Below are 25,491 nucleotides of genomic sequence, written 5' to 3'. Positions count from 1 at the left end.
ATTTGTTCACAAGCTCGGTCCACAGTATCACAGTATGTTTGGGATTGGAAGGGACCTCAAAAGATCATCCAGTCCAATCCCCCTGCCAGAGCACGAACGCCCAGGTGAGGTCGCACAGGAACATGTCCAGGCGGGTTGGAATGTCTGCAGAGAAGGAGACTCCACAACCCCCCTGGGCAGCCTGTTCCAGGCTCTGACACCCTCACTGAGAAGAGGTTTTTTCTCAAATTTAAGTGGAACCTCTTGTGTCCCAGCTTGATCCCATTACCCCTTGTCCTATCATTGTTTGCCACCGAGAAGAGCTGGCTCCATCCTCGTGGCACTCACCCTTTATATATTTATAAACATTAATAAGGTCCCCCCTCAGTCTCCTCTTCCCCAAGCTGAAGAGACCCAGCTCCCTCAGCCTTTCTTCATAAGGAAGATGCTCCACTGCCTTAATCATCTTTGTTGCCCTATGCTGGACCCTCTCCAGCAGTTCCCTGTCCTGCTGGAACTGAGGGGCCCAGAACTTGACACAATATTCCAGATGGGGTCTCACCAGGGTGGAGTAGAGGGGAAAGAGAACCTCTCTGATCTACTGACCACCCCCTTCTAACCCACCCCAGGTCCCATTGGCTTCCTGGCCACAAGGGCCCAGTGCTGGCTCATGGTCACCCTGCTGTCCACCAGGACCCCCAGGTCCCTTTCCCCTACACTGCTCTCTAATATGTAATTTCCAAACCTATACTGGAACCTGGGGTTGTTCCTGCCCAGATGCAGGACTCTACACTTGCCCTTGTTAAATTTCATTAGGTTATTCGACACTGGTACTTGTTCCTCTCCACGGAAATCTTTAGTAAAAGGCGAAAGATTTATACGATCTGAAGAGAAACCAGAGGGTCCAGAGCCAGAGGGACAGTGGCAAGAGCCACCTGCAGCCCAAGAGCCACAGATCAGGCACCACACAGGACAGGTCCAACCCACAGCTCCCCCAGTTACCCCAGCACTCGGCTCCGCTGCTGTTTGCTCACAGGGGAGCAGCTGGGAGCACCACAGCTCAACACGCCGGAGGTGGAGTGAGCAACCAAACCTGACTGGGAATAGGTGGCACCACATGGCTCTGGGTGGCCTTGGGTACCGTCAGGGCTTCCAAAGACAGAGCGATGGAGAGCGAACTCCAAAGCTCCAGAAACAGGCTGATCCCCACTCCCACCCCAGGATTTGGATGTTGAGCTAGAACTGAGTTCCTTTTTCCCCTTTCAGAGCATGGGTGGGTGTTTAGAGGCTGTTACAGGAGCTGAGAACCTACAGACTGCCCTAAGAAGAGAGACCAGTGTGAGGCTGGAGTCTCACAGAAACATTTCCCAGCCCAGCTTGCCCCTTTCACACCACACAGCACCGGCACCCCGCGAGACGCTCACCGGACCATGCGGGATGGTCCCCGCTCAGCGGGAAATCACCCCTCCAGCCCCAAAACACAACCGTGTTTCACCTACGTGTCGTCTGTGTCTATGGACTCTCCGCGGGCAGCCCCGCCCTGGATGGACTCCATGGCCGTGGAGTAAAGCGCCTTCTGCCCCACGGGACGCTTCTCATCCGACGTGCTGTGGGCTCCTTCGGACTGGCGCTCCCGTTCCTGCTGGTCTATGTTATGAACCCCAAGCAGGAGGCTGTAGTCCATGATTTTAAAACTTTCCAACACCTACAGGTTAGTATTGAGTTTAAGAACAAAGACAAAATATCAGGCCAGCAGCTCAGTTACAGCACAGACCCCAAAGCACGGCACAGCCCATCCGCGTTCCCACCAACAGCTCCTTCGAACATTTCTGAACCAAGTCGTCTCTGGACTTGATCACATAGATTTTGGCCACCCCCAATCAACCCAAAGGGCGGAAGGCTTGCAAATAACACTGCTGTACCAGGCACTGGATGTGCACAATGTGTTTAGTACCAACAGCCCATGCACAAGAGGAGCAGGCTGAGGTGCCAGGCGACGGAGCACGGCCTCGGTTCTCAGATCCAGCTCCGCCGCTTTGCTTTCAGGGCAGAGGGTGGTGGAAGGGACTGATCTGCTTTGGGGTCGGCAGATCAGGAAGACTCCCAATCGTTTGCTCTTCCTCACGCTCCAGAGCCACAGAACTTCATTAACCTGCTCCGCACGCTGCGCCGCTTCCTTACCAGACAGTCGCGTTGCAACGTTTTCACCAGCGCGCTGAAGGTGTCAGCATCCAACATCAGGCCCTCGGGCATGTCCTGTATGAAGTCAAGATCCTTGTAGGTAGGACTGGACTTTTCCTTTTCCTTCTTGGATGCCCGGCGTTTATAGGTGGAGCCCTTCAGGTCAAATTTCAGGTGCATTTTCACCACGCGAGGCAGAATGTTGTTCATCACGACCACGCGGATGTTTTTGCCCCCTGATTGCACACAGTACAGTCCATAAAACTTCGGCAGCAGCGTCCGTGGGTTCTGGTTGAGATTCTGCAGCAGGGTGGGAAAAAAAGCACGGGGAAAGGTGATTTGGGCAGAAGACTCTGTCTGTGTAACCAACACGACGCATGTGAACAGACACTGAGCAGTTGGACCTCGGGTGCTTCACCGAGAGATTTATGAACTTTACTGTACACATCTGACAAACTCTTGCATTTCAGTGGCTTTAGGATCTGCAAATACCACTATGCCTTGAATACAGGGAATGAGATGTTCAACACTCTCTGGGCAAATAACCAAGTCTGGAAATACCCTGCTTTCCCCATCAACAGCAGCTAAAAAAGGGAAACCAAACTGCAAGAGAAATAAACACAATAAGTGGGAACTTCAGGTTTAAAAATAACAGCTATCTTCATCTCTTCACAAGTGGCAGAAATCAAGAGCTGTTCTCTGGCCCAGAATAAACCAGGGACACAGTATTTATTATTTTTCAACAAAACAACAATCTTCTCCTCCTTTTTCAGCATTGCTGTACAAAGCAGCTGGCCAGAGCACACGGATATCCTGCCCTGCTATCATGTCCTTTTTTTAGGCAGCAGTATTATTAGGAGTGACATGGCAGGCATGACCTGCTTGTTCAGCTTTGGGGAAATTTGGGAGGGAAATGGAACATCTCTGCACATCACGGGATAAAGGACAGACCCGACAGATCCTCCGACGGGCGGCAGAGACGCGACTGTGTTATAAACCCTGCAGGAGCAGGAGGGAAACACACGCAAACTGCACCTGCCCGGCTGGGACGTAACTCAGGATGGAACCCGCTCCCTTCCCACCGGCTGGATTTCCCAACACCGGCACCGACACCGCGCGGCACCCCGCGGTAGCTCAGACACTGCAATGCCACAATTAGCACCTGCGCCAGGCAGGTAAGTTCAGTTTAATTCGTGACGCTGATTGCCAGGCAGGACAACTGCGGAATTTGGGACAACAGTGCAACTCTGTGCCCATTCAAAACCCTCCACCTGATTTACTACATACATTAGGCAACACACACATGCCTTCCAAGAAAGCTCATCCTGTCCAGGGACTCGACTGTCACCTGCAGAGCAAGCGGCCGGTTACACACGGTTACACTGACACCCAAGGGCCTGTCTCACTTTGGCAAATTTTCCCCCGTAAATATTGAACAAGGCAAGAATTTTCATAAAAACAGCGTGTGATGAGACAAATCCCCTGCAGCACGCGGGCAGATAGAGCCGCGGTAACACCACTCGCCGTCGCCTTCTCGCCATCCCCATGGCAAACTAATCCCGGGGTGGTTCCAACTGAATTTCAGTGTCCTCATCTATAGGGCCGGGCCCTTCAGCACAGTTATGCACAGAGACAACTCCTGGTTTACTCGCCAAAACATCAGTTTTGGTTCCGATTTACTACCTGTCACTGCACACGAGTCCTGAGGGCTCAATATATTGCCTCGCTAGCCCTGAGATTTAGGCAACAGGGATCTCCAGCAGACTGGAGGTGCAAAGCTGGCTGGTAGACGGAGTCTTTGGCTTGGTGCAGGTACAGGAGACAGCCAGGGGCAGCAGCGGTTGTGTTACTGCGGTCACCAGCCATCCCAAAGCCCGTCTGAGGCAGATGCGCGATGCCAAGCCAAGAAGAGTGAACTAGTGCTGGAAAAGGGACACTCAGAACACACATCTGCGAAGCTGCTTTCAGGCCAGAACACGCCTACGAGCTACGGCACAATGATCTGCCACAAATTTACCCACAGAGTTTGCAAATAATTGGCAGGATCTGTCCTTCTGGGAGCGGTTTCGTGACATGCTGTTCATGTTGTCCCTGGCACAGGACATGGCCTGTGTGATGCTCTGGACAGAAAAGCTGCCACAACAACCCCCGGTCAGGTCCACGGTGCTGGGTGATACACACCATGTAGTAGCCAGGAAGAAGCTTCTGTAGGAATTCAGCCTCCTTGTGCATCACGGTTTTTATGATGAATTCATCGTCGCTGGTGACGTAGAAGAGGGAGCCGCTTGCACCAGGGTTCGACAGCTCGATCAGAGGCTCGTTACATAGCGAATACTGGGGAAGAAAAGAAAGAAGATGATGTTTTTAGCCCCCACTCATTGCACGCTGAGTTCTACACCCTTGAGGACTTTCCCCAGCCCTCTTTCCCTGGGAGATGAAGGGGTAGCAAAGCTTCAGTGAGAACTATTTTCAGCATAGGTTAGGTCTAAGCAGCAAAGCTGATGGACAATTTCCAATTAGGGACAGCGATTACAGTTCAGATTCAAGCTAATCATCTGCTTTCGGTAACATCCAGGCTGCACGATGACACCTCATCTTTCCTCATTGTGTGTGTATCGCGTTGAGGCTTCTCTCGGCACATCACCAGCTCACGCAGAAAGATGGGATTTTAAGAGACACGATGGCCTGCTCGGGGCACCACGGATTGCCGTGCGGCAGGGAACACAATGTGTTCTCTGCAGCCTCCCCGGCCCTGTGCTCCTCCATTAGAGAGGATTTTTACAGCCACATTTCACCCCTCAATCCTGCTAGAACCACGTGAAAAGTATTAGACCAGGTGTCCAAACGAGGCGAGGGCTCGGCGCTGCGTGAGCACAGCAAGGGGCAGCGCCCCGGGAACGGAGCTGCGGGGACATCGGTACAGAGACAGTGGGTCCTCAGACCAGGACGTGCCCAGCGGCAGGAAAACAGCCCCAGCGCAGGCACACGCGTGCACTGTGCACCCCGGTACCGGCCCCGGGGCGACCGTGGAGCTCGAGTGGGCTCGGGGCAGCGTCGCGTCGGAGCTGCCGCAGCAAGAGGTGAGATGGGGAGAGAGAGGTGGGGATGTAAGGGACACAATCAGAGCAACAAATTAAACGCTCGTCATTACACACTGAAAACAGCTTTCAGCACTGTGCAGGTTAATGATCCAAGACTTTATCAAGTTAATTATCTCATGCATAATTAAAGGCATTTGCTGCTGTGGCAGGCAAGAGAGAACCAGGGGAAGCAGAAGCAACAAATCAGCGCCGTGACCCTTGCGATGGAGGCGAGCGCTGTGCCTCACCCGAGCTCTGAACCACATCAGCCAGCGTGATCCCGGGTGCACGGCTGGCGATCCCTGTTACTGTCAGACCACGCACTGGCACTGATTTGTTCCTACTTGTAGGTGTTCGGGTACGAATACCCCTGTCTACGGCTCAAAGTCAGAAAATAAAGGGCTATTAAAAAAGGGGGAGCACGTGCACTCATTTGGATGTGTTCCCTTCCCCACTCCAACAAACGTCCTCTTCTAAAGAGCAGGATGTCACATGCAAGGGACCAGATTCAACCCCAGTGTACTCCAAGCCCCAACAGCTTGTACTACGAGGTATTTTCAAAACGGCCTTTCCAGCTCTGAGGAGCTTTCTGAGCACGAGAACAAGCTGTATTTTATTCTGTCTGTGTAAGATGATTAAAATAACTACACTCTCGAGTGAGTACACAAGGAAAAAATCCCATCTTTGTCCTCAGAGCCCCAGGGGACATTACAGGGTTGCACCCAACAGAACACGACTCCTTTTGCTTGTAAACACAGGGAGGTATTGTCAGCACAAGCGAGGGAAGCGTGTGGCGGAGCGTCCCCAGCCCCGACGCCGTCCCGTCCTCAGCAACCCGGGCTGCGGGCTGAGCGGTGCTGGTCCTGCTGAGCCCGTCACTGGATCCCCTCCAAAACCAAACAGAGTGACTCAATCCCCAGCTCGTTCCCACTCTTTGCTGGGATCAGAACAACTCCTTAACTCTTTTCTGTTTCTTTTCGGCAAGGATTGCCGACAGCCTTGATTTAGGGGCAAATTTCTTGTGTTCTCAAATAAAGGAGGAAGGACAGAGAAATCCCCAAATGTATCCATACCAAATAATCATCCGGACGAATCCCAAAGAGTTCTCGGAAGTACCGAAAAGCCACTGGTGCGTAAGTCTTGAACCTGAAGTCAGCGTAATGGTGAGCCGGGGTGAGATTGCTTCCTTCGCTGCACAGAACAGACGGTACGTGAGCAGGACGCGGAGCGACCACCCGCCACCCACACAGCCACATCACGGCTACTGCGCGTCTGAGGGGAACCCAGCCTTGCAAAGAGACGTCTGAGGAACAACAACCACCTTTCTTTTGTGGCGGAACAACAGCAAAACAGGTTTTAAATTGTGTGCCAAAATCCAGCTCCAATTCGGCAAGGAACAACCACTTGCCAAGCAGAATATATTTACACAGAGAACACAACTTTTATGAGCTCTGTTTATTCACAGAGCTCCCAGAATGAGCTTCTTCCATCTCAAGCATGGTGTAATTTCATGGAAGAAATTCTAGATGAACAGGTAGAAAGAAAAGCACGTAGGAAGGTGAACAAACTGAAGCATATAGTGCTGCATCTTACTTTGTACCTCCCTGTAAGCCAGTGTGCTGCAGAACCTAACACTTCCTACTGTTACGTTTGTATGTAACCGATGCATATTTAAAACACCCAGAGCATCCAACTCTGATCTAAAGGCAGATGGAAGCTCTTGAAAAATCAGTGAGAGGAAAAGTAATAACTCATCCGTTCATTTTGTTTCCCCCGTATCCTTTACCTCGGGAAAAAAATGCTCTCGACCACGTAGAAGTCCTGCATGAGGACATCTCTCTCTGGCTTGGAGCTCAGATTGCCGACCGTGTATCCGATCCCCAGCTGGATGGCGCCCTTCAGAGTGGACGAGGTGGTCTGGCAGAAAGAAAAGAGCAGTCAGCAAGCATTTCAGCACACATTACTGCAGTAACATCCCCCATATCACAATACAGCCACGACTATGACTTCTGTGGGGCCATCTTGGGCACTCCATACTGCTAAACGAGCTCACACAGCTCCTGACGAGATGGACTGAGGCTCCCAGGTTTGCCGTTTGCAAGATTACACAGTACTGGGGTGCTGCATCAAATCTAAATCAGATCGGTAGCTACTGCGCCCCAAGTTCTCAGCCTGCCAGCAGTCCCGCTGCACAAAACCAAACCTTTTTGTAGGTGGTTTCGCCAGAAGCATCGACGCCTCGATGACCGATCTTCTTTCCCTGGCCGGGCTGTCCTGGTGGCGACGGTCCCTGCAAGGGAAGAGGCGGCTGGAGCCCAGCGCAGGCGCTGAGCCCACGGCACAACAACAGCACAGGACAGAGGGGTCGCTCCCTGCGCTGGAGGAAAATCTGCAGAGTGCCAACAGGTGTAGTTGGCACCGTCCAGCTTTCAACAAGGCTGTTTGAATTATACATTCACCCCTCAAGACACGGAGAGTTAAACACCCAACTATTCCACCTGACAGCCCCGGTACGGACTGGGCAGAGCCCGCAGCAAGGATGCTGAGCTCAGGAAAGATTCCAAGATTCCCCCATTGCTCGGCTGCAGTTTCTCCTTCATTTAAAATTGCAATACATGAAATCAAACACTGAGAGAAGTTTATTCTTACAGATCCCCTGCCCTCAGGTGTCACAGCAACACCTCGCGCTCCGCTGAGAAATGAGAGACAGGTAACGGGGCAACACAACCCACTCCTGCGCTCACACGGAGGGGATCCCCTATTCAGCAAGATCTCACTGATGAGCCCACACAGGGTGAGCAGCAGCAGCTTTTCCTCAAGTTCTGCAAAGAGTTTACAGAAACACTACAGGGCTGCCGGAGAGAGAACAAACCTCGTCCTGCCCGTTCTCCTCTCGTACCTCTGAGCGCTCCTCGACCTTGTCCTGCGGGTCCAGGAGGGAAAAGGTCGCACCCGTTCCCCTTCACAAGCCAACGCAACCGCGTTTGTGCGGCTCCACACAGCTCCTCTCACAAGCCCAAGCGCAGGGGTCCGTACCCCAGCCCGGGGCGACGTTCCACCCGCTGCCCAGCTCTCCCCACCCCAGCTCACAGCACTGAAACAGCCACGTTGGGGGGTTCGCTGCGTTAAAGAACAGCCAGGCTCTCGATGCTCCTCTGAGCAGCGCACACAGATCCAAGGTCATTTCCCAAGGGACAATATAATCTCGCAGTCTCTCCCAAGCGCCGGACGGAGCCGGCGCTCAGGACTGCTCTCTGCAGCACACAATGGATAATTTTGTTCAGACTACAAAAGTTCTTTGTGTTTTAGCTTTTTAATCAAGAGCTTGCAGCTATTTCTGGTCAAACTGCCCGTACTTGTGGCACTGAGGGGCAGTCTGACTTCTCCCTGTGTTAACCCCCCGCACAGCCAGGCTGGCTCCGCGTGGTCCTGATCAGCAGCCCGGCTTATCCTTCCCGTGCAGCTTCCAACCATGGAGCTGGATCCTATTACACGCCAGCTCAAGCCGCATCGTCCTTCCTCGCCACGTGGCTCCTCGTCATCCTCTCCAACTGATTAACAGACACAGGTACTGGCTACAAGATTGTCGCCGTACCAAGTGCAGGAACAAAAGCCTCTTCTGCAGCCCTTTGCTCTACCTGGGACTGTTCCCAGGGCAAGAAAAAGCGGGGCTGTTTGTGCATCGAACGAAGCGATCAACTTCCACAGAAGCTGAGCTTTCTACTGTGTACATTTCTGGGGAGGTGAAAAAGAATCAAGTGTCACAACCCTGGCAGTTTGATGGGAAGATTTTGCTATTCCTGTATACAAATGCTCCTCATCCCAGGTAAGTAATGTAAAAGGGTATGTCAGAAAATTAGATCAAACAAAAATCATTTGAACATGGTGCCCTAAACAAGAGCGTGGGATCCAGGAGCAGCTTTCAGACACAGATCCTCCCACTGGATCCCCTGCTGCCAACTGGGAAGAGTTTTGCTCCAGAAGGTAACGGTGATTCAGCGACCTGGATTATGTCAGTCCCTCAAGATGTTCCCCTGTTTTATGGCTTCACAAATTACAGCCTCTTTGACTCACTCCCAGCAGCAGGTGAGACCCAACACGGAGTCCTGGAGATGCCCAGAACACGGATTCTCTATTCACCACCTCCAGGTTGGCGCAGAAGAGGTGCCCTCAGCCGCTTACAGACACCGCTCAGCCGAAATCGGCCACGAGGTGGATTTAAACCCTTCACATCCCCCTGAGGCCACGGTGATGCCAACACAGGGACCCCAGAGACCTACCACTCATTTTCTTTCTCCCAGATAACAAATACCAAATTTTCAGTAATCTCAAATGCTCAAAGCCGTCAGGCAGAAGTGTTTCCTAGAGCTCTGCGTTCTCGTTTCTCAGCACAGGGTTTGCAGGGCGGTTTTACGGATCTCACCTCAGTGACAGCCGCCTTCTTCGGTGCCAGACCTGGGGAGAGAAGGGACGAGCGTCAGCAAAAGTCAGGACATCAGGAAAAAACAACCAACCCACGCAACAAAACCCCAACCAAACCCACCACCACCAAAAACCCACAACTAAACCCACCGAGAAAATAGCCCAATGCTTCGCTCTTTCAAGCAAACCTTTAGAGATTTTGCTCAGTTTCCCGCTTCACTAGTGCAGGAGTCTGAAGTTATAGGGGTTACCCAAACAATTTCATATTGTGAAACACAGAGATGCACCATTTTTCATAGCGATAATGTTTCCTAGAGGCTTCAGTAGCGAGTTCTTGTAAATCCCGTCAGTAAAAGGTCCACACTGAACCGAAGAGTCGGTTACATACAGAAGCCCAGAGAGACACTTCTGAAGCTGCTTTCAGCCACTCAAAAGGCACTCGACAAACTGTATTGATAATTGAAACTATTTATAGAACCCAGTGTCCAAATATATCACAAAAATGAATGCATCATTTATCTCTACCAGCGCCTTTGGGAGAAGCCACCATTACTCCATTACAGAGTGAGAAATTAGGATTTTGCCTAAAGCTTTTAGATACATAATCAGAGTTGGAAACACGGCCCCAAACCCTCCTGTAACGTGAGGCCTTTTCATTTCCAGCCTGAGCCCAAGTTTGCAAGGGGCTCCTTATTTCTAGGCAACAGTAAGAAGAGGCTCCCCCGTCACCCACGAGGTGTTCACTGACCCGCTGAGAACCTGGACCGTGGGACCACGAGCTGCAGCCACCACCGAGGCCCAAGAGCTGTTTAAGAACAGCTCAACCCCATCCCGCAGCACGACAGCCCTGGCACGTGTCGGGGTGTTCAGCCTGGAGAAGCTCCAGGGAGAACTTATTGGGGCCTTTCTGGACTTAAAAAGGGCTGATAAGAAAGATGGGACAGACTTTTGAGCAGGGCCTGTTGTGACAGGACAAGAGGTGATGGTTTAAACTAAAGGAGGGAGATTCAGGCTGGACATGGGGAAGGAATTGTTGGCCCTGAGGATGGTGAGAGCCTGGCCCAGGTTGGCCAGAGAGGTGGTGGATGAACCATCCCTGGAGACACCCCAGGCCAGGCTGGACGGGGCTCTGAGCACCCTGAGCTGGTGAAGATGTCCCTGTCATGGCAGGGGGGATGAGCTTTGAAGGCCCTTCAACCCAAACTTTCCTGGGACTCTAAGGCAGCTCCCCAGCCCCCCGAACCCCACAGGCCGAGCCCCGTTTTTAGGAGAAGGCCGCTTGCACAGAGCACACCCCCCGCTGGCAGGTTCCAGGCCGCCTGTTTCCAGGTACGAGCCTGGCACTCCAAGCTCCCAGCTCACATGTTGCTACCAGCACAGACCGTTAACTAACCCACAATTCTTCAGAAAGGGCTGAATTTCGCAACGACCATTGAGCTGAGCTTGAGAGTTTCGGCTGTGAAGAAGAACGGCTCTTCCAACCCCTCAGCGTTTCCCCGCTCGAGGACAACAGCGATCACACCGCTGCCCGCGGTGCGGGAACGCTGCGACTCCAGGCAGATCTCTGCTCCCAAAATGGGGAGGTCGGTCCCTCTCTGGAGAGCAGGAAACATCCCAGAGCATCCACCAACACGGCTGCTTCAGCATCTCCTGCTCTGGCCAAGTCAGAACTAAGAGCGTTTAACTGCTCAGCCTCCTCAAACACGAGCAGCAACGCTTCAGGGCTTGTTTCCAAAGGAGCCTGAGTGAGCAGTTGGGCATAACAGGGGGGCGACGCTCCGCAGTGCCAGGACAGCAGGAGATTCGGTTGTATTTCAGGAAATATTTCAGATACTGGGCAGCAAAAAAACCAAACCCAACAAAACCCCCTTGGTGGTCACTGGAGAGATCCAACTGCTCTCGGTCAGAAGTGCTGAGGTTATCTCAGCAAACCGGGGATCCCCTGGCGCAAACTGGGTACGGTCACCGCGGCGTTTTGACCGGTCTGCGACGCCCCAGCCCCACAGCCTGGGCTGCAGCCCAAAGCAGAGCGGCCCGGGAGGTTCGTTTTGTTTTAAATTGTGCTCCTTAGCACCCAAGTTTTGCATCAGGAACCGAATCGCAAGACTGCGGCCAATGTCCGAAACCCGCCTCCCCGGGCCAGCTGCAGCGCACACCCGTCCCCCAGGACGGGGAGCGGAGGGGACCCCCCGCCTGACCCGCTGTCCCCACAGCCCCTGGCCGACCTGAATCCCATCACCCGCACCCAGGACCACCGCAGATCAAACCGCGCATCCATTTTTGAGCTGAAAAATTAGCTCCTTGGCCTAAGATAAGACAATTTCATGATTGTTGAACAAGCCAGGAGACGGGCACTGAGGGAGCTCTTGGCTAACAAACCTTCAAGGCACAAGCTGGACCAGCAACTCAAGACCTCAGAGGAACCCAAAGGGGCAAATGCTGATCCAGGTTGAGCTCTGGAAATCGCTGGGAACACAAGGCGGCGGGAAGGCCCCAGGCCAAGGAGACCGTGCTCTCCTACTGCACTAATCTCGTTCTGCACTTTGTCACAATTCCAGAGCAGGAGATTATCCTTAATTTTGTGATAATTACCACAAGCCGCTTTCATTCCCAGCTTTTAAGTGTCTGCTGCTGTACACGTACCAAATGTGGAATCAACACCAACGACCCACGCAAAGGAAAGGCAACAGAGGTGAGGAGCTGCGCATCTCCGGCAGAAACGACGCTTCAGGTGGACGAGAGCAGCAGCAGCGAAACCTGCCTCCCCCCGCAAAAATAAATCAGCTTTATAAAACCTGCTTGTGTAGGTAGGAAATGAAGCTATCTTCCGCTCGCTCCTCAGGCGCGGCACTCGGCTGTGCCCATCGCCACCGCGCTGACAGATGGCCTTGCAAAAACTGATTGAACTGCAGCTCCGGGGGCTGAACGGCCGCGGGACAGCGCGCGGGTTGGCGGGAGCAGCAGCTCTGCTGCGGGAAGTTCCGACACTTTACAAGCTAACTGAACTGATTCTGATCCGATTTGGTGCAGCTTAATGATGTATATTCAGAACCACGACGAGCGGTTCTGGAGACGCCCGGCAGAACCCCCCGGGTTTCGTAACACGTTCCTGCACGCTTGACCTGCCGCCTTCAGCTCCTCTTCTCATCCGCGCGGCTCCCAGCTGCCCCAGCCCAGCGCTCCAGCTGCTCCGCAGCCGCAGAAATGAAGCTCTGGTGCAGCATTCAGCAATTCTCATCTCTGATTTATCTTTTTGTTTGTTTTTCACATGCCTCTCTATTCACAGCCACAACCACCTTGTCCATCCCCACCACACAGGCGTGAATTTACTCCTGCAAACCTTCTGCACATTTACTGTCCAACATAGAAAAGGACGCTGGTGTTTTAGCTCTACCGCACCAGAGAAGCACAGTGACAGGACATGGGGTGATGGCTTCAAACTGAAAGAAGGTAGATTTAGATTAGATATGAGGAAGGAATTGTTGGCCCTGAGGGTGGTGAGAGCCTGGCCCAGGTTGGCCAGAGAGGTGGTGGATGAACCATCCCTGGAGACACCCCAGGCCAGGCTGGACGGGGCTCTGAGCACCCTGAGCTGGTGAAGATGTCCCTGCTCATGGCAGGGGGGGCACTGGGGGGCTGGGAAGGTCCCTTTGACCCAAACCCTTCTGTGATAAGATGAAAACATATTTATCCTCTTATGCAATATACAACAAACTGGTGTTCAGACCTTTTCAGGCCCCTGGCCCCACTGACCTGGACCGCTCGCAATACCGGCTCCGTGGGCCCCACGGAGCGTCTGAGCTCACGGAACGGTGCAGGGAGCAGCTCCCTCGGCTCCCCCAGCCCACAGCCCCACACGGGGTGACCTGTGGGGTGTCCTGTGCAGGGACAGCAGTTGGACTCCGTGATCTTGGTGGGTCCTTCCAACTCTGGACATTCTGTGATTCTTTGGGCTTAAAAGCGAACTTCATGAAAACCAGAAAACATTGCCCTTGCTGTCTGCAACTCAGAATGAGCTTAAGTTAAAAACATGGTTTCAAGTTTCACTGATGTGCAGAGAATAGATTTCAAAATCTAATCAAAGGAAAACATAAAAAAGTCACTCGGATTTCTCGAGAGGCAAGTGAACCAGTGAAAACCGCCCCACAAACCCTGAAAGAGCCACAAGCAGCTCCTATTCACTGAAAAGGAATTTCTTAAGACAGTTTACAAATATCCAGCAGAAGCATCATTTAAGACCCAATAAAGAAGTGTTCTTTATAAGACAGATGTACACACACTCATATTTACAAATCTGAAGTATGTGATGACTTATGATGCCCTAGAAAATGTGAATAACTGGCAGATTCATCTGGACTCATTGCTCAGGTTAGAGACGGTGCTGCATCTTTAATAAAAGCTTCACTGTATTCAAGTGTTTATCAGGAGATACGCAATGTGACTGCAACCAGAAATACGTCAGAATATAAATCCCAGGTAAGCTCTTCAGCTGCACCAACATGACCCTTCCGAAAAACGCACCACGCTGGAGACTCAGCGGCAATTCCAACAACCACAGCCAGTTTTCCAAGTATGATTCTCTGAAAGTGCTGGACAAGCAGTTTGCGGTTGTTTTGAAAGCACTAAGCTGACAGCAGCCTTTGCAAAATTGACATTTAACACCCCCCCAGCGCAATCAGCTGGAAAGCTGTGAGGTTCTGACACACAGCCCGACAGAGCTCCGGGTCTGATTCTGCACTTGTTTGATTGAGACCAGACTGTGGCCACTGGTCCAGAGGTATTTAACTAGAGGCCAGTCAGTCTCACCGCTGTGCCTGGCAAGATCACGGCGGATCCTCCTGGAAACCACACAAAGGCCCATGGAAGATAAGGAGGTGAGTGGTGACAGCCACCGTGGCTTCACTAAGGGCAAATGGGGCCTGACAAATTTGGTGGCCTTCAATAACGGGGTCACAGTGTTGGTGGGCAAGGGAAGAGCAACCGACATCATCTCCCCGGACTTGTGCAAGGTGTGGATGGTCAGAGGTGGTGCAGACCGCAACCAGGATGCCGGGACTCACTGTTCCATCAGCAGCCCCGTCTGCTCCGCGCGTGACGTGCGTGAAGAAGCAGAGTGCTCAGGTATGTGCTGTCCCAGTTAAAGGTTACACACGTGCAGATGTGTCGCAGTCAAAATGCAGAGAGAAAGGCTGGAAACGAAATGCATCCATCCAAAGAGACGGCTGTGAGTTCCCATAAGGGACCGCTGATTAAAAGAAATCAAGGGGAGAGGGAGGCGATTAGAGAAGGTGCCAGAAAACACGTCTCAGCTGAACAGCGGCACCTGGAGCAGCTGGGATCCCCGAGGAGCGCGCGAGGGTCAGACCGCGGCCAGCGGGAAAGGCACAAACCCGCCTCCGAATTCCTGGAACCCAGCGGCCGGGGGGACGGGGCGGCCAGGGCAGCGCTGGGGACAGGGGACACGGCCGCTCAGCAACCCCCAGACAGGCCGCTATTTACAACCTGCCCTTCCTGGGCACCCAGGATGACCTGCTTCTGGTCATTAAAAACGCTTTCAAACACAGTTTGATTAAGATGAGAAATATCAAGTAAGCCACACGACTAAATGAAAAGTTCTGGTTTTTTTCCTCCGTAAATGCAGCGTCTCCCAGCAGCAGGAACTGCGGCCGCCTGCTCTGCACGCTGGGCACAGCGCTGGTGGAAATAACGGGGAAACGGAGCAATCTGAGATAAATTCTGCTTGTTATATAGAATCTACATACAGCTTTGATACCAAAATGTATCAAATTTTCCCTGGAGCACTTGCTGACAGAATGAATGGTTCTTGGGATGGTGCACCCAAAACTCATGCTGGCCAAACGTTCCCCGTCCCTTGGGTGGGCATGGTGATGGGGACACGGCGATGGGGACACCCCACTCCACACACCTGTGCGCAGGTAAAACACCGCAGGACGCCCTCAGCTCCACCTGCAGCTCAGCGGTTATTTGCAGACATAGAAACGCTGGCAGCACCGGGCAGTATTCAAACCAGGAGCTGCCAGAGATAAGTAATCCCATTTAATCCCACCTCGGGCAGCCCGGCCTCGCTCCGCTCGCCGCCCACACCAGCTCCGTGCCCCCTTGTGCCATTTCGAGTGCGCAGGAGCCGCTTGCACCTTGGGGAGGGAAGGCGAGGTTTGCAAACCACGATCTGCTGCCCCAGCTCCGCGCTGCACTCCTTTCCCATGCCCTTTGTCTGGTTTATTTGAGCATAAACTCATTAGGGAAATGAACAGCATGGCTTGTACGAATTAAGGGAAGGAGCTTAATGTACCAGTGAGGTAGGACGGGGCCTCAGGGCGCTGCTGATACAGCCCGATAGCAGGGACACAGCCCGCTCCATCCCTTCCTTCTCTTTGAGCTCCCCGGGAGCCCCCAGCCCATCCTGCCCCAGCACCCCCAGCTTTCTGCTTGAGCCTTTTGAACCCCAAAAGTGCTCACACGTTTCCTTGACAACTCCCCAGAAAAGCGCTTCCAGCACGGAAGCCAAATTACAGTGAGGAACGAGCAGGACAAGACCAGGGAAATGAAATTTAAAAAGCACTGATTTGCTTTCTTGTCTCGGATCAGCTGCGTGTAGGAATAAAGGCCAATTTCAGAGCGCCGTGTGACACAGCTGACAAAAAAGAGAGACAAAAACCTCATCAAGAGGAGCTCACAATAGCTGACACGCAGCAGCGGAAGAGGCTGCAGCCGCTCGGCTCCACGTTCGGCTCTGTAATTATGCAATCCAGTGGGCCGCTCCGGCGAACATCTGCTTGATGGGAAAGGTGCAGCCTTATCTGCACACAGCGTTCCTGCTCCCTTGCAGAGCGGCCGCAGGCTGGGCGCTGAACGCCACGCGCTCCCCGGCACGTCCGAGCGCTCTCCCCCTGCCCAGGGGCAGCGCAGCCGGGCACGATGCTCCCAAGGTCAATGGCGCGGGGACGCCAGCCGCTTCCCAGCCTCTTCCCAGCCCCAGGCTGCTCTCTTTATTACAACCTCCACAGAATTCACAGCAAGCTTGATTAGGATTAATTAGAGGCAGCAAACACTGCAAGCAGGAAGCGGAAGCTCTCCAGGCCAGCAGCAGCTCTCTGAACCCGTGCCGACACCCAGCACAGTGGCACCATGTAAAACCACGACGCCCATTTGCAGCGAGGGCGTAGAAGGCTGAATGGCTTTGAAGTCACGTTCCTCACGATCAGCCAGAAGATCTAGAGCAACATCCAGGCGTCCCTTACCTTTGCTCAGGGGTAGGATGAGCTCCACATCCCCTACCAGTGGGTCCCGGCCCACCAGCACCGCTCACCAGGGCATCTCCTGCCTGCGGGGAGAGCTGCCGCTCAGCAGCGGGACAACAGAGAACCTGCTGTTGCCTTTCTAGTCACAAAACCATCAGGGACCTGCGTGTAGCGCGTGACCCCAGGCAGCCCCTGGGACTCTTTTAGTGTGTTCAGATGGAGTTCTCAGCTGCCACAAGGCGCCAGAGAGTCATTTCCCAACCCCAGGTCAGAGTAGCACGAGACAGCTTTGCGAAGGCTTGGTCTGGAATTCACTTCCCGCCTTTGTTTTGTGAGCGTTGCCACCTCCCCGCCTGCCGGCTCCTGCCCGGACGCGGGATTCAGCACCGTCCTACCTGCCGCTCAGCAGCATCCTCCGTTCTGCTCTTCCCCAAGCGCCACTAACAGGGGGGAGAAGCACGAGCCGCCTAATCCGAGGTTACACACTGCATGCTGGAGTCAGAGCAGCGACTGTGCCCCAAACTCACCGAGTCTGTGGTGCGGCACGGCTCAGCAGCTCCCGGCCAGGTAGGGATTAGCGCTGCTGAAGGTTCTTCACCATCTGCCCTTCGTCAGCTCCCTTTGCCACTCGCCATCTCTGCGAGGACACCCACAAGGCTGCTTACAGGCACGGGACAGGGAATTGGGGGCTGGAGAAAGGATAACTTCACTGTGGCCCACACCAAACGTTCTCAAGCACAGGGTGTTGTCAGGGAGAGGGCAAAACTCCTTTGACGAGCAAGCAGGCGGTGCCTTCGCACATCATCTCTGCTCCCTTTACGATGCTGCGTGTCCCTCGGACGGATCTCGACCTGCCCTGGCAAGTCAAGGGCATCAGCCGCGCAGCTTGCAGGAGCAGCACACAGACCCAGAGAGCGGCGGATCACAAGCTACAGCAGACAGCGACAAACCGGCCCCAGATTCGATCCTCAGCCCCTTCTCACAGGCAGCTGAACCGCGTCGGCACCTCCGATCCAGGAGGGCCGCGTCTCATTGAAATGGTGGAAGCGATAAAGTGTCTTCCTATCGATGTTCCTTGACAGAGAGCTTGCTTGCCTGGCTCATTCACTGTCAAAAATTACTCTCAGACTAAATTACATTTAAAAATATAAGAATACAACTCAAGAAAGATACCCAGCTCCCCAAGTTTTCCATTCTTCAAAAAGATGTGTTGAAGTCCAGTTACTAGAGTCACATCAGGTGAAGGAATCTACCCAGAGTTTCACGATAACCACCTACCACAACACCGGGATATGCACAAGTTAACTCAGCAAGTGCAGTTTTACAACAGGGAGCTCAGCAAGCGGTTGTTTTGCCTGCTGAGCACCCTTCACCAGCACCCTTCACCAGCACCCTTCACCAGCACCCTTGAGATGCACCTGGATTTTTAATGAGCGCGGTATTTCCTGATTTACTCCGTCGCCAAAGCTGCTCGGCTAAATCCTCTAAGATTTAATTCCACTCTTGCTAATGTCGCTTGACAGAGATTTTCCAGGAGTGCTCAAACACTGAAGACTTGAAAGGGGATTTCAGAATGGGGTTGCGTACAACATGCGTCACTGGATATAAAGTCTTTTTGCGAGGCTGCTCGCACCAGGTTGAGTAAACTCTGCTTCACCAACCACTTCTAGGTTGCTACGGGTGCTGCTGGCAACACCGCAACATGCACACGTACGAACAGATCTGCACCGCACCACCGGGGACAGGACCTGGGGCTGCGGGACACCTGTAGCTCTGACCTGTTTCAAACACAGGTGTCAAGGCAAAAGCATCAGGTTGAATTTCTGGACCTGCTTTGAGAACACGGGGCTGTGGTACAGCCCCTTAGGAGCACGACTTCTACGCAATTTAGATGTAGTTTTCAAGGTCCCACTAAAGACACGCAGTTAAAAGATATAATAGGGAAAGTGGACCATCTTTGTTCAAGACATCTACTTGCAAATCAACCGAAGCTTTTGCTGCTGTAATGACTAGAAATTCAAGCTCTCCAGCTGCCTGCGCGTCTCACCTGAGCTCATAAGGCACCAAGTGGCCAGAGATTTCTCGGCCTCATTCAGAATGAACCAGCCCAGCTCACAGGTGGCGGAACACCAGGTGTGGCTGCCATGTGCTGCTCCTGTCCGTGTGTTCACTGTCCTCGCCACAGCACCCACCGATTCCACGCAGCCCAGCCAAACCCTACGGCAGCCACAGCGGGGCCAGCTAGCTCTTCAGGAGCAAACTCCGTTTAATGATAGAATAGATAGAATAGTTTGTGTTGGAGGGACCTTCCCAGCTCCCCCAGTGCCCCCCCTGCCATGAGCAGGGACATCTTCACCAGCTCAGGGTGCTCAGAGCCCTGTCCAGCCTGGCCTGGGATGTCTCCAGGGATGGTTCAGCCACCACCTCTCTGGCCAACCTGGGCCAGGCTCTCACCACCCTCAGGGCAACAATTCCTTCCTCATGTCCAGCCTGAATCTCCCTCCTTTAGTTTAAACCATCACCCCTTGTCCTGTCACAACAGGCCCTGCTCAAAAGCCTGTCCCCATCTTTCTTATCAGCCCCTTTTAAGTCCAGAAAGGCCACAATAAGGTCTCCCCAGAGCTTCTCTTCTCCAGCTGAACACCCCAAGTCTCAGCCTGTCCTCCCAGCACCGGCTGGTGCTGCTCATGGGGCCCAGGGAGCTGGGGAGGCCATAAACAAGCTGCCCTGTCACTTATCAGCTCCATCCCAGGTGCTGCAAATCCTTCCAGACGGATCCTGTCCCTCCCTGATGTGCCAGCACCTCCTCTGCCCCAGCCTTGGGGGGGTCCCAAACCTCCAGCCCCTCCACCAAGGGGCAGCTCCAGCCAGACCACACACCCGTGTTGTGAGACTGAGGAAGGACCTTTAGGGCAAAAGCTGTGGCTGCAAGGCATGGGGGCCTGCAGATGGGAATACATTTAAACTATCGCTCACCACCATGGTCTTTTCCCACCAGCCTTGTTAAAGCCACTCTCCGCCACGAGAATGTTTCGGTCGGGTGCTCCTGCTCTGCCCTAACAAAAGCCCCTGAACAGATGGAACAAAACGAGTCACAGCAGAACAAGCTTCTCCAGCCCCGTCGGGAGGATTTCCACTCGGAGGCTGAGTCAGGCATTTATTACTTCTACTAAACCAAGTGCAGCTATGGCCATTTATTTACTCATTTGGGAAGCTTTGCTCCAGGTACATGTCCAAACTAAAGATGTGAAAGAAAAAAGAGCAAAATCCAGTAAAGCACTTGGGCTCCCGCAGTGCTGCACAAGCAGAACCGAGGCGCTGGTTACCCCAAACTCCTGCGGGCTGGGGACACTCCTGATTCCTGGGGCTGTTTTCCCAGTTCAGCCACAATTCCCCGTGCGAGCAGCAGCTCGGTTTGGGATTCACAAGAACAGAGAGCACGGTCACTGCTGCGTTGTTCAGCGGGCAAGTGTTACGCTTACCCTTTGTATCCCACCCTTGCAGGGGATATAGGAGCGGACAAGGTCTTTCCGAGGTGATTTTGTGGTTTCTAGGACATGTTTGACAGCAGACTGTTATTAGGAGAGAAAACCCAAGTGAGCGTGGGGCTGAAGCCCAGCCAGCTGGGTCTGTGCTCCCCCCAGCTCCGGGGCTGTGGGTCTCAGAGCCGCGGTAACGAAAGGCATTCGTTAAACACAGAGAGCTACAGCTGGAGCCATCGGGCTGCAAAGCGTCTCGGGAAGAGCTCGGGCTGCTGGACACGCGGCTCATCCACCTGCGTTGAGGTGCAACTGGGAACAACTTCTGGGCTCGCAGGTCCTGAACCATCAACAGCTTCACTCCTGAACCTCCTCAGGGCTTTAGTCAACATGGAAAATCTGGGGATGCCCTATGAAGAACAGGTATAGAATAAAGGAGGGTTACGTTATGGTTGGACATGATGATCCTGAGGGTCTTTTCCAACCGAAGTGATTCTATGATTCTATAATAATAAAAGACAGCAGCATCTAGTGAACTTCAGTCTACCATTTCTGAACTACAAAGAAGAATCTCACAGGATCTTTAATACTGTTTGCTAAGACTTCAATGAAACCAGAAATTCAGTCGTTCCCCTGAACCGTAACACTATGAGGCCGGACCAGCCAAACTGACGCTGCTGCCGGCTGGCGAAGGAGCAGGGACGGCACCGCCGGCTGCTGCGCCTGCAGAGAGAGAAACCAGGGCCAGGCACGCACACGTCACTCGTGTCCTCTGCAAGCATCTCCAGCTCATGTGTCCCCTCCCAGCCCCGATCTCTGTTTTGTGACGTGTGTTTTGGGGTGGAAGAGACACAAGTATGTGGTACCGCTGGCCAAAAGACACGCAACAGCTCTCGCAGGGGAATATACCATGCACAGGGCCGACATGAGAGCTCCCATGGCTTAAACTCTGCATCTCCTGGCTCCCAACCCAGCAATCTTCTTCCAGATGGCTCAAGCCTGTAGATCTGCACCCACCACCCAGCGCGGCTCCCGCGGCCTCACCGGTGGGGCCAGGGGGGTTTAATGAACAGGTTATGTTTACAAACCGCGGCAATGTGGAAGTCGGAGGGTTAGAGCGGCTGGGCATTGAAGCTTTCCACGGGAAGAGGACAAGGCAGGCGTGAGGACGCAGAACCCCCGACCTGAGCGCTCCGCAGCTCCGGATAGGGAGAAACTTCTCGGCTTCCTCTTCACCAAAACGGGTGCGTTGGTTTTGCCAGAATTTAAAAGCCAACCATACGGCAAAGGATGTTTGGAGACCATTATCTGGGTAAGCCAAAGTAACTAAAAGGTGCCCTAACAGAAACCATTAGGAAACAGGCAGCACTTGCCACTTGTGTCAGTAACATTCCCTTTTCCTCTGGGTGAGCAGCTGCCGTGCAGGCCTGTCTTATCCCTCCTTCCTGCAGGCCTTGGATTAAGTTATTTTGACCCCACCTCACCCTTACAGATTAAGTTGTTCTTCACCCCACCACAGGAAAACTTGCATTTACATTTCCTTTCTTCAGACGCCGTATAAACCCATCTCGATCCTCTCGGGCACAGTTTGCTCTTCGTGCTGGTCACTCCCAGCCTTCTTGTACTCCTGGTTTGCAGTTTACAAAAGAGTTCCAAAATAAAACTAACGTTTGTGTTTTAAAACGCGCGGGCTGGGGAAGCCACAGCACCTCTGAGATCCGTTATAAACCTGAAATCCCAGCTACCCCATGGATGCTCATGCATTGCATCCTACCAATACAAAACCAGAGACTGCCTGTATTAATGAAGTTTCTCCCAAATTACCACAGAGCCCCGACAAGCAGCCCGCTATCTGCATTTCACCAATTTAATACCAGCCTACATTGGCCAGCTCTTCATCTGGGTACGATGGGCAACCCGGTTTATTACAGCAAAGTGAAACAGATAAGGCGGTTGCTGTCTTTAACTGAAATATAACCTGATGAAGTACATGGTCTTTCTGCTTCATTTTCAAGACAGACCCACATTTATCAGGACTTGGAGGCTTTCTGCAAGTGAAAACTGCAATTATCCCTATGGATACACATTGGGCCAGTCCATGAAGCAGCTGCAGGAGCAATTAGCAGTTTCAGGATGTTCACTCCTTCAGTTTCTCATTTTCTTTAATACGCATTTTCTGGCACGATCAGTCTAAAGGCCTCTTTTGAGAAAGAGCGTCCTAGATAGTTAATCCAGCAGGATTCCTGCTTAACACTGACGTGAAAACAAACATCCAGCGCTCTGAGACCAAGGTGAAGAAAGACTGTCATTCCTGCCCTCCCAGCAAATTGGGTTTAAGCTGGTTTGAGAAGAAGTATCCTGGAATTAAAACAAACCCCCAGTACACGTATCAAAAGCTACAAAACGCAGCACAATATGCACCCCCTACAAAAGTCTTAATTATCTGGTAACAGAAGTTAGAATAACGTAAAAAAAACAGTAGTAAATTAAGCAAAGGCAATTGTTAGCCTTCCAGATCTCAGTTCTGCTCACTGAACAAACAGACCTTCCCAACACAGAAATTACCCTGTAACATGTGCTATTTAAACCCACAAATAATCACCACCTGTTAGGCCAAACTTAAAAACGTTGCCTTATTTCTGGATTCCACCTGAGCAAGCGTTTGCCCCGGAGAGCACGTCATTTACCGCTGACAAGCACGGCTTCAACACGGTGGCATTTTCCGCTGCCTCTGAAGCTGGGGGCTGTTTCACATCTATAGTTTGCATTTCTGCCAGCAAACTCTCCGCTATTTGTACGCTGCCCCCACCAACACGCACCCAGACAGATGGCAAGAGCGGCACCAAACACACACAGCGAGGAAAACCGTCATTTTTAAGACGACACCCATTTCGAAGCGACATTTAAAGAGCAGACGAGCGGTTTCGGGTGCGGCGCCTGCCCCCTCGCAGCACGGGGGACGGACGGCGCTACCGTTGTTAGCGTTCAAGGACACATAACCACGGACGTAGTTCTATGCGGTGCTTTATTTCAGCGCTGGGAAACCAGGGGTTCGCACCCAAACTGGCTTCGACCACTGATTTGAACTCTACTACATTTATACAGTTTGGTTACATACATATTCATTAGAGTTACAACGTGTATACTGCATATTCATTAGGTTACACAATTATTTCACAATATCAGTTGCAACACCTTGGAACTACCCTAAGCATGCGCAGTGTCCTCTGGTGGTCGTTTTGGGGGTCTTCAGGATGAAGTAAGTAGTCTTCATCACTAGTGTACTTTTCACCTTTCATCACAGCACATGCGCACTCTTCACAAAATTATATAAATTCTTGGATGATAGTAAATGTACCTTCTCAGCACATCCTATCCTCTCGAGATAAGTACTAACTTTTAGTTCTCTAAAATATGAAACTCATATACAACCTGCATAGTTTTTAAGATAAGGTAAGAATCTTGGATACAGTTTACAAAGCAAAATGCAGCTAACCATAACACCGTCAGCACGTGCTGCGGCGGCTGCGCCGGCGGGAGCCGCGCAACGAGGAACGGGGAGAACCGAGGGGCACGGCGGCATCGAAATGGAGCGAGGAACGGGGAGAACCGAGGGGCACGGCGGCATCGAAATGGAGCGAGGAACGGGGAGAACCGAGGGGCACGGCGGCATCGAAATGGAGCGAGGAACGGGGAGAACCGAGGGGCACGGCGGCATCGAAATGGAGCGAGGAACGGGGAGAACCGAGGGGCACGGCGGCATCGAAATGGAGCGACGGGAGGTGCCATGGGCACCGTCAGGAAGGAGCCCGCAGGCAGACGGTGGTTCAGCCAGCTGCCTCCCTCCGGAAAGCGCAGCCAGGGACAGTTTTGCCTTGGAAAAACCCATGAAATTTGGTCCATCGGATGTGCGGAGAGACTATGGAAAGAAAACCACCGCAGCATCTTTGTCATCAGCTGCTGTATCCTGCCCGCACTAGAGGCTTTGAAAAGATGTTGCTTCCACTACTGCCCAGGTCACAGAAAGCGCCAAACACAACAAGTGAGCATTAAGACGGGCAAATTTTCCCTGTTTTTTTTTATTTTTTAGAGTGGTTAGCAAAGTACCATCACTTCTGCCTCTCTACCCGTGTTGCAAAGCCAGCAGGAGCTTCAGCTCTGGGCTGGAAACTTGTGTTGCTAGGCCCCTCACACCAGTCCCAAAGGTTTTTATTCAATCCCTCAGATCTTTGGGACCCCAAGTAAAATCAATGGTCGTCAGAGACGACTCCACCGAAGCTGGGCTGCCAGAATCTGCCTCACTTTGGACAAAGCGGTAACGAAACTGAGCGGGTTCCAAGAGCGGAAAACCAGCCGCGTCTCATCTCGGCGACCGTAACCCACCAGATCTCATCAGCCGTGCCGGCGCGGCAGGACGTACTGTTGTTGGTGTCTCCAGCTGACGCGCGCGGTTTCACCCCATCTCTTCAAATTGCCAACTACGTAAAAATATTTCTGAACTATTTCTCCCAAACCCTATGGGAGCTGTACCAAGCAAAACTGCTCCCGATGCTCGAGGTGCTCGGATGGGTACAAAGTGGCCTTAATTCCCTGAGTTTGTTCAGCCATGAGTGGAAAATGAAGATCCAAATGAACTGGACTGTAGGCAGTGAAAGGACCCGCACGGACAGGTGTTCGCGCGGGTGTTCGCACAGTAACCGCGGCTGACCCGTCCGAACCGCAGAAACACCAGCTGGGTACCCAAGAGCTCAGAGGATGCTGTTAACCTGCCCCTCAAACAAAATCAGCTCCCCACACCAATCAGGAAATAAAAAACAACTGGGAACACCTAGAAGCCATTCATTTCACGCATAGAAACGATACTGTTGAGGAGATTTTTCTGGGTAATGAACTAGCAGCAAAGCCTACCAAGACCACAAAGCGCGCCAAAGCAGCAAAGTGAAGGTTGTCCCACCGCCTCCCGCCCCACACGAAGGGGAAGAGGGAGAGCAGGTTAAGACAACCGACATTACTCCTGTTTTAAATATAAGGCAGCATTGGTTTTATTTTCCCCGCCTCATTCCTCCCATCCCTCTTGCCCCACGTGGG

General features: G+C 52.7%; 1 protein-coding gene across 1 annotated transcript in view; it reads right to left on the bottom strand.

Moving 5' to 3' along the window:
• Positions 1-1,474: 1,474 nt before the first annotated feature.
• LOC309449872 (phosphatidylinositol 4-phosphate 5-kinase type-1 gamma-like) overlaps positions 1,475-25,491 on the bottom strand; it is a gene marked incomplete at its 3' end in the record, with an annotated part of 32,780 nt that continues 8,763 nt past the window's right edge. The window contains exons 2-8 of the mRNA XM_082072390.1: positions 9,664-9,695; positions 7,444-7,530; positions 7,027-7,157; positions 6,314-6,431; positions 4,342-4,494; positions 2,161-2,460; positions 1,475-1,684 (exon numbers count right to left, since the gene is read on the bottom strand). Coding sequence (XP_081928516.1) covers positions 1,475-1,684; positions 2,161-2,460; positions 4,342-4,494; positions 6,314-6,431; positions 7,027-7,157; positions 7,444-7,530; positions 9,664-9,695 — 1,031 coding nt within the window. The remainder of the gene's footprint in view (positions 1,685-2,160; positions 2,461-4,341; positions 4,495-6,313; positions 6,432-7,026; positions 7,158-7,443; positions 7,531-9,663; positions 9,696-25,491) is intronic.

Source organism: Streptopelia decaocto, assembly GCF_964273445.1.
Source record: "Streptopelia decaocto genome assembly, chromosome: 24".
Taxonomy (NCBI): Eukaryota; Metazoa; Chordata; class Aves; order Columbiformes; family Columbidae; genus Streptopelia; species Streptopelia decaocto.
Note: the sequence above shows the minus strand (reverse complement) of the source record. Positions and strands in the feature narration are given on the sequence as shown.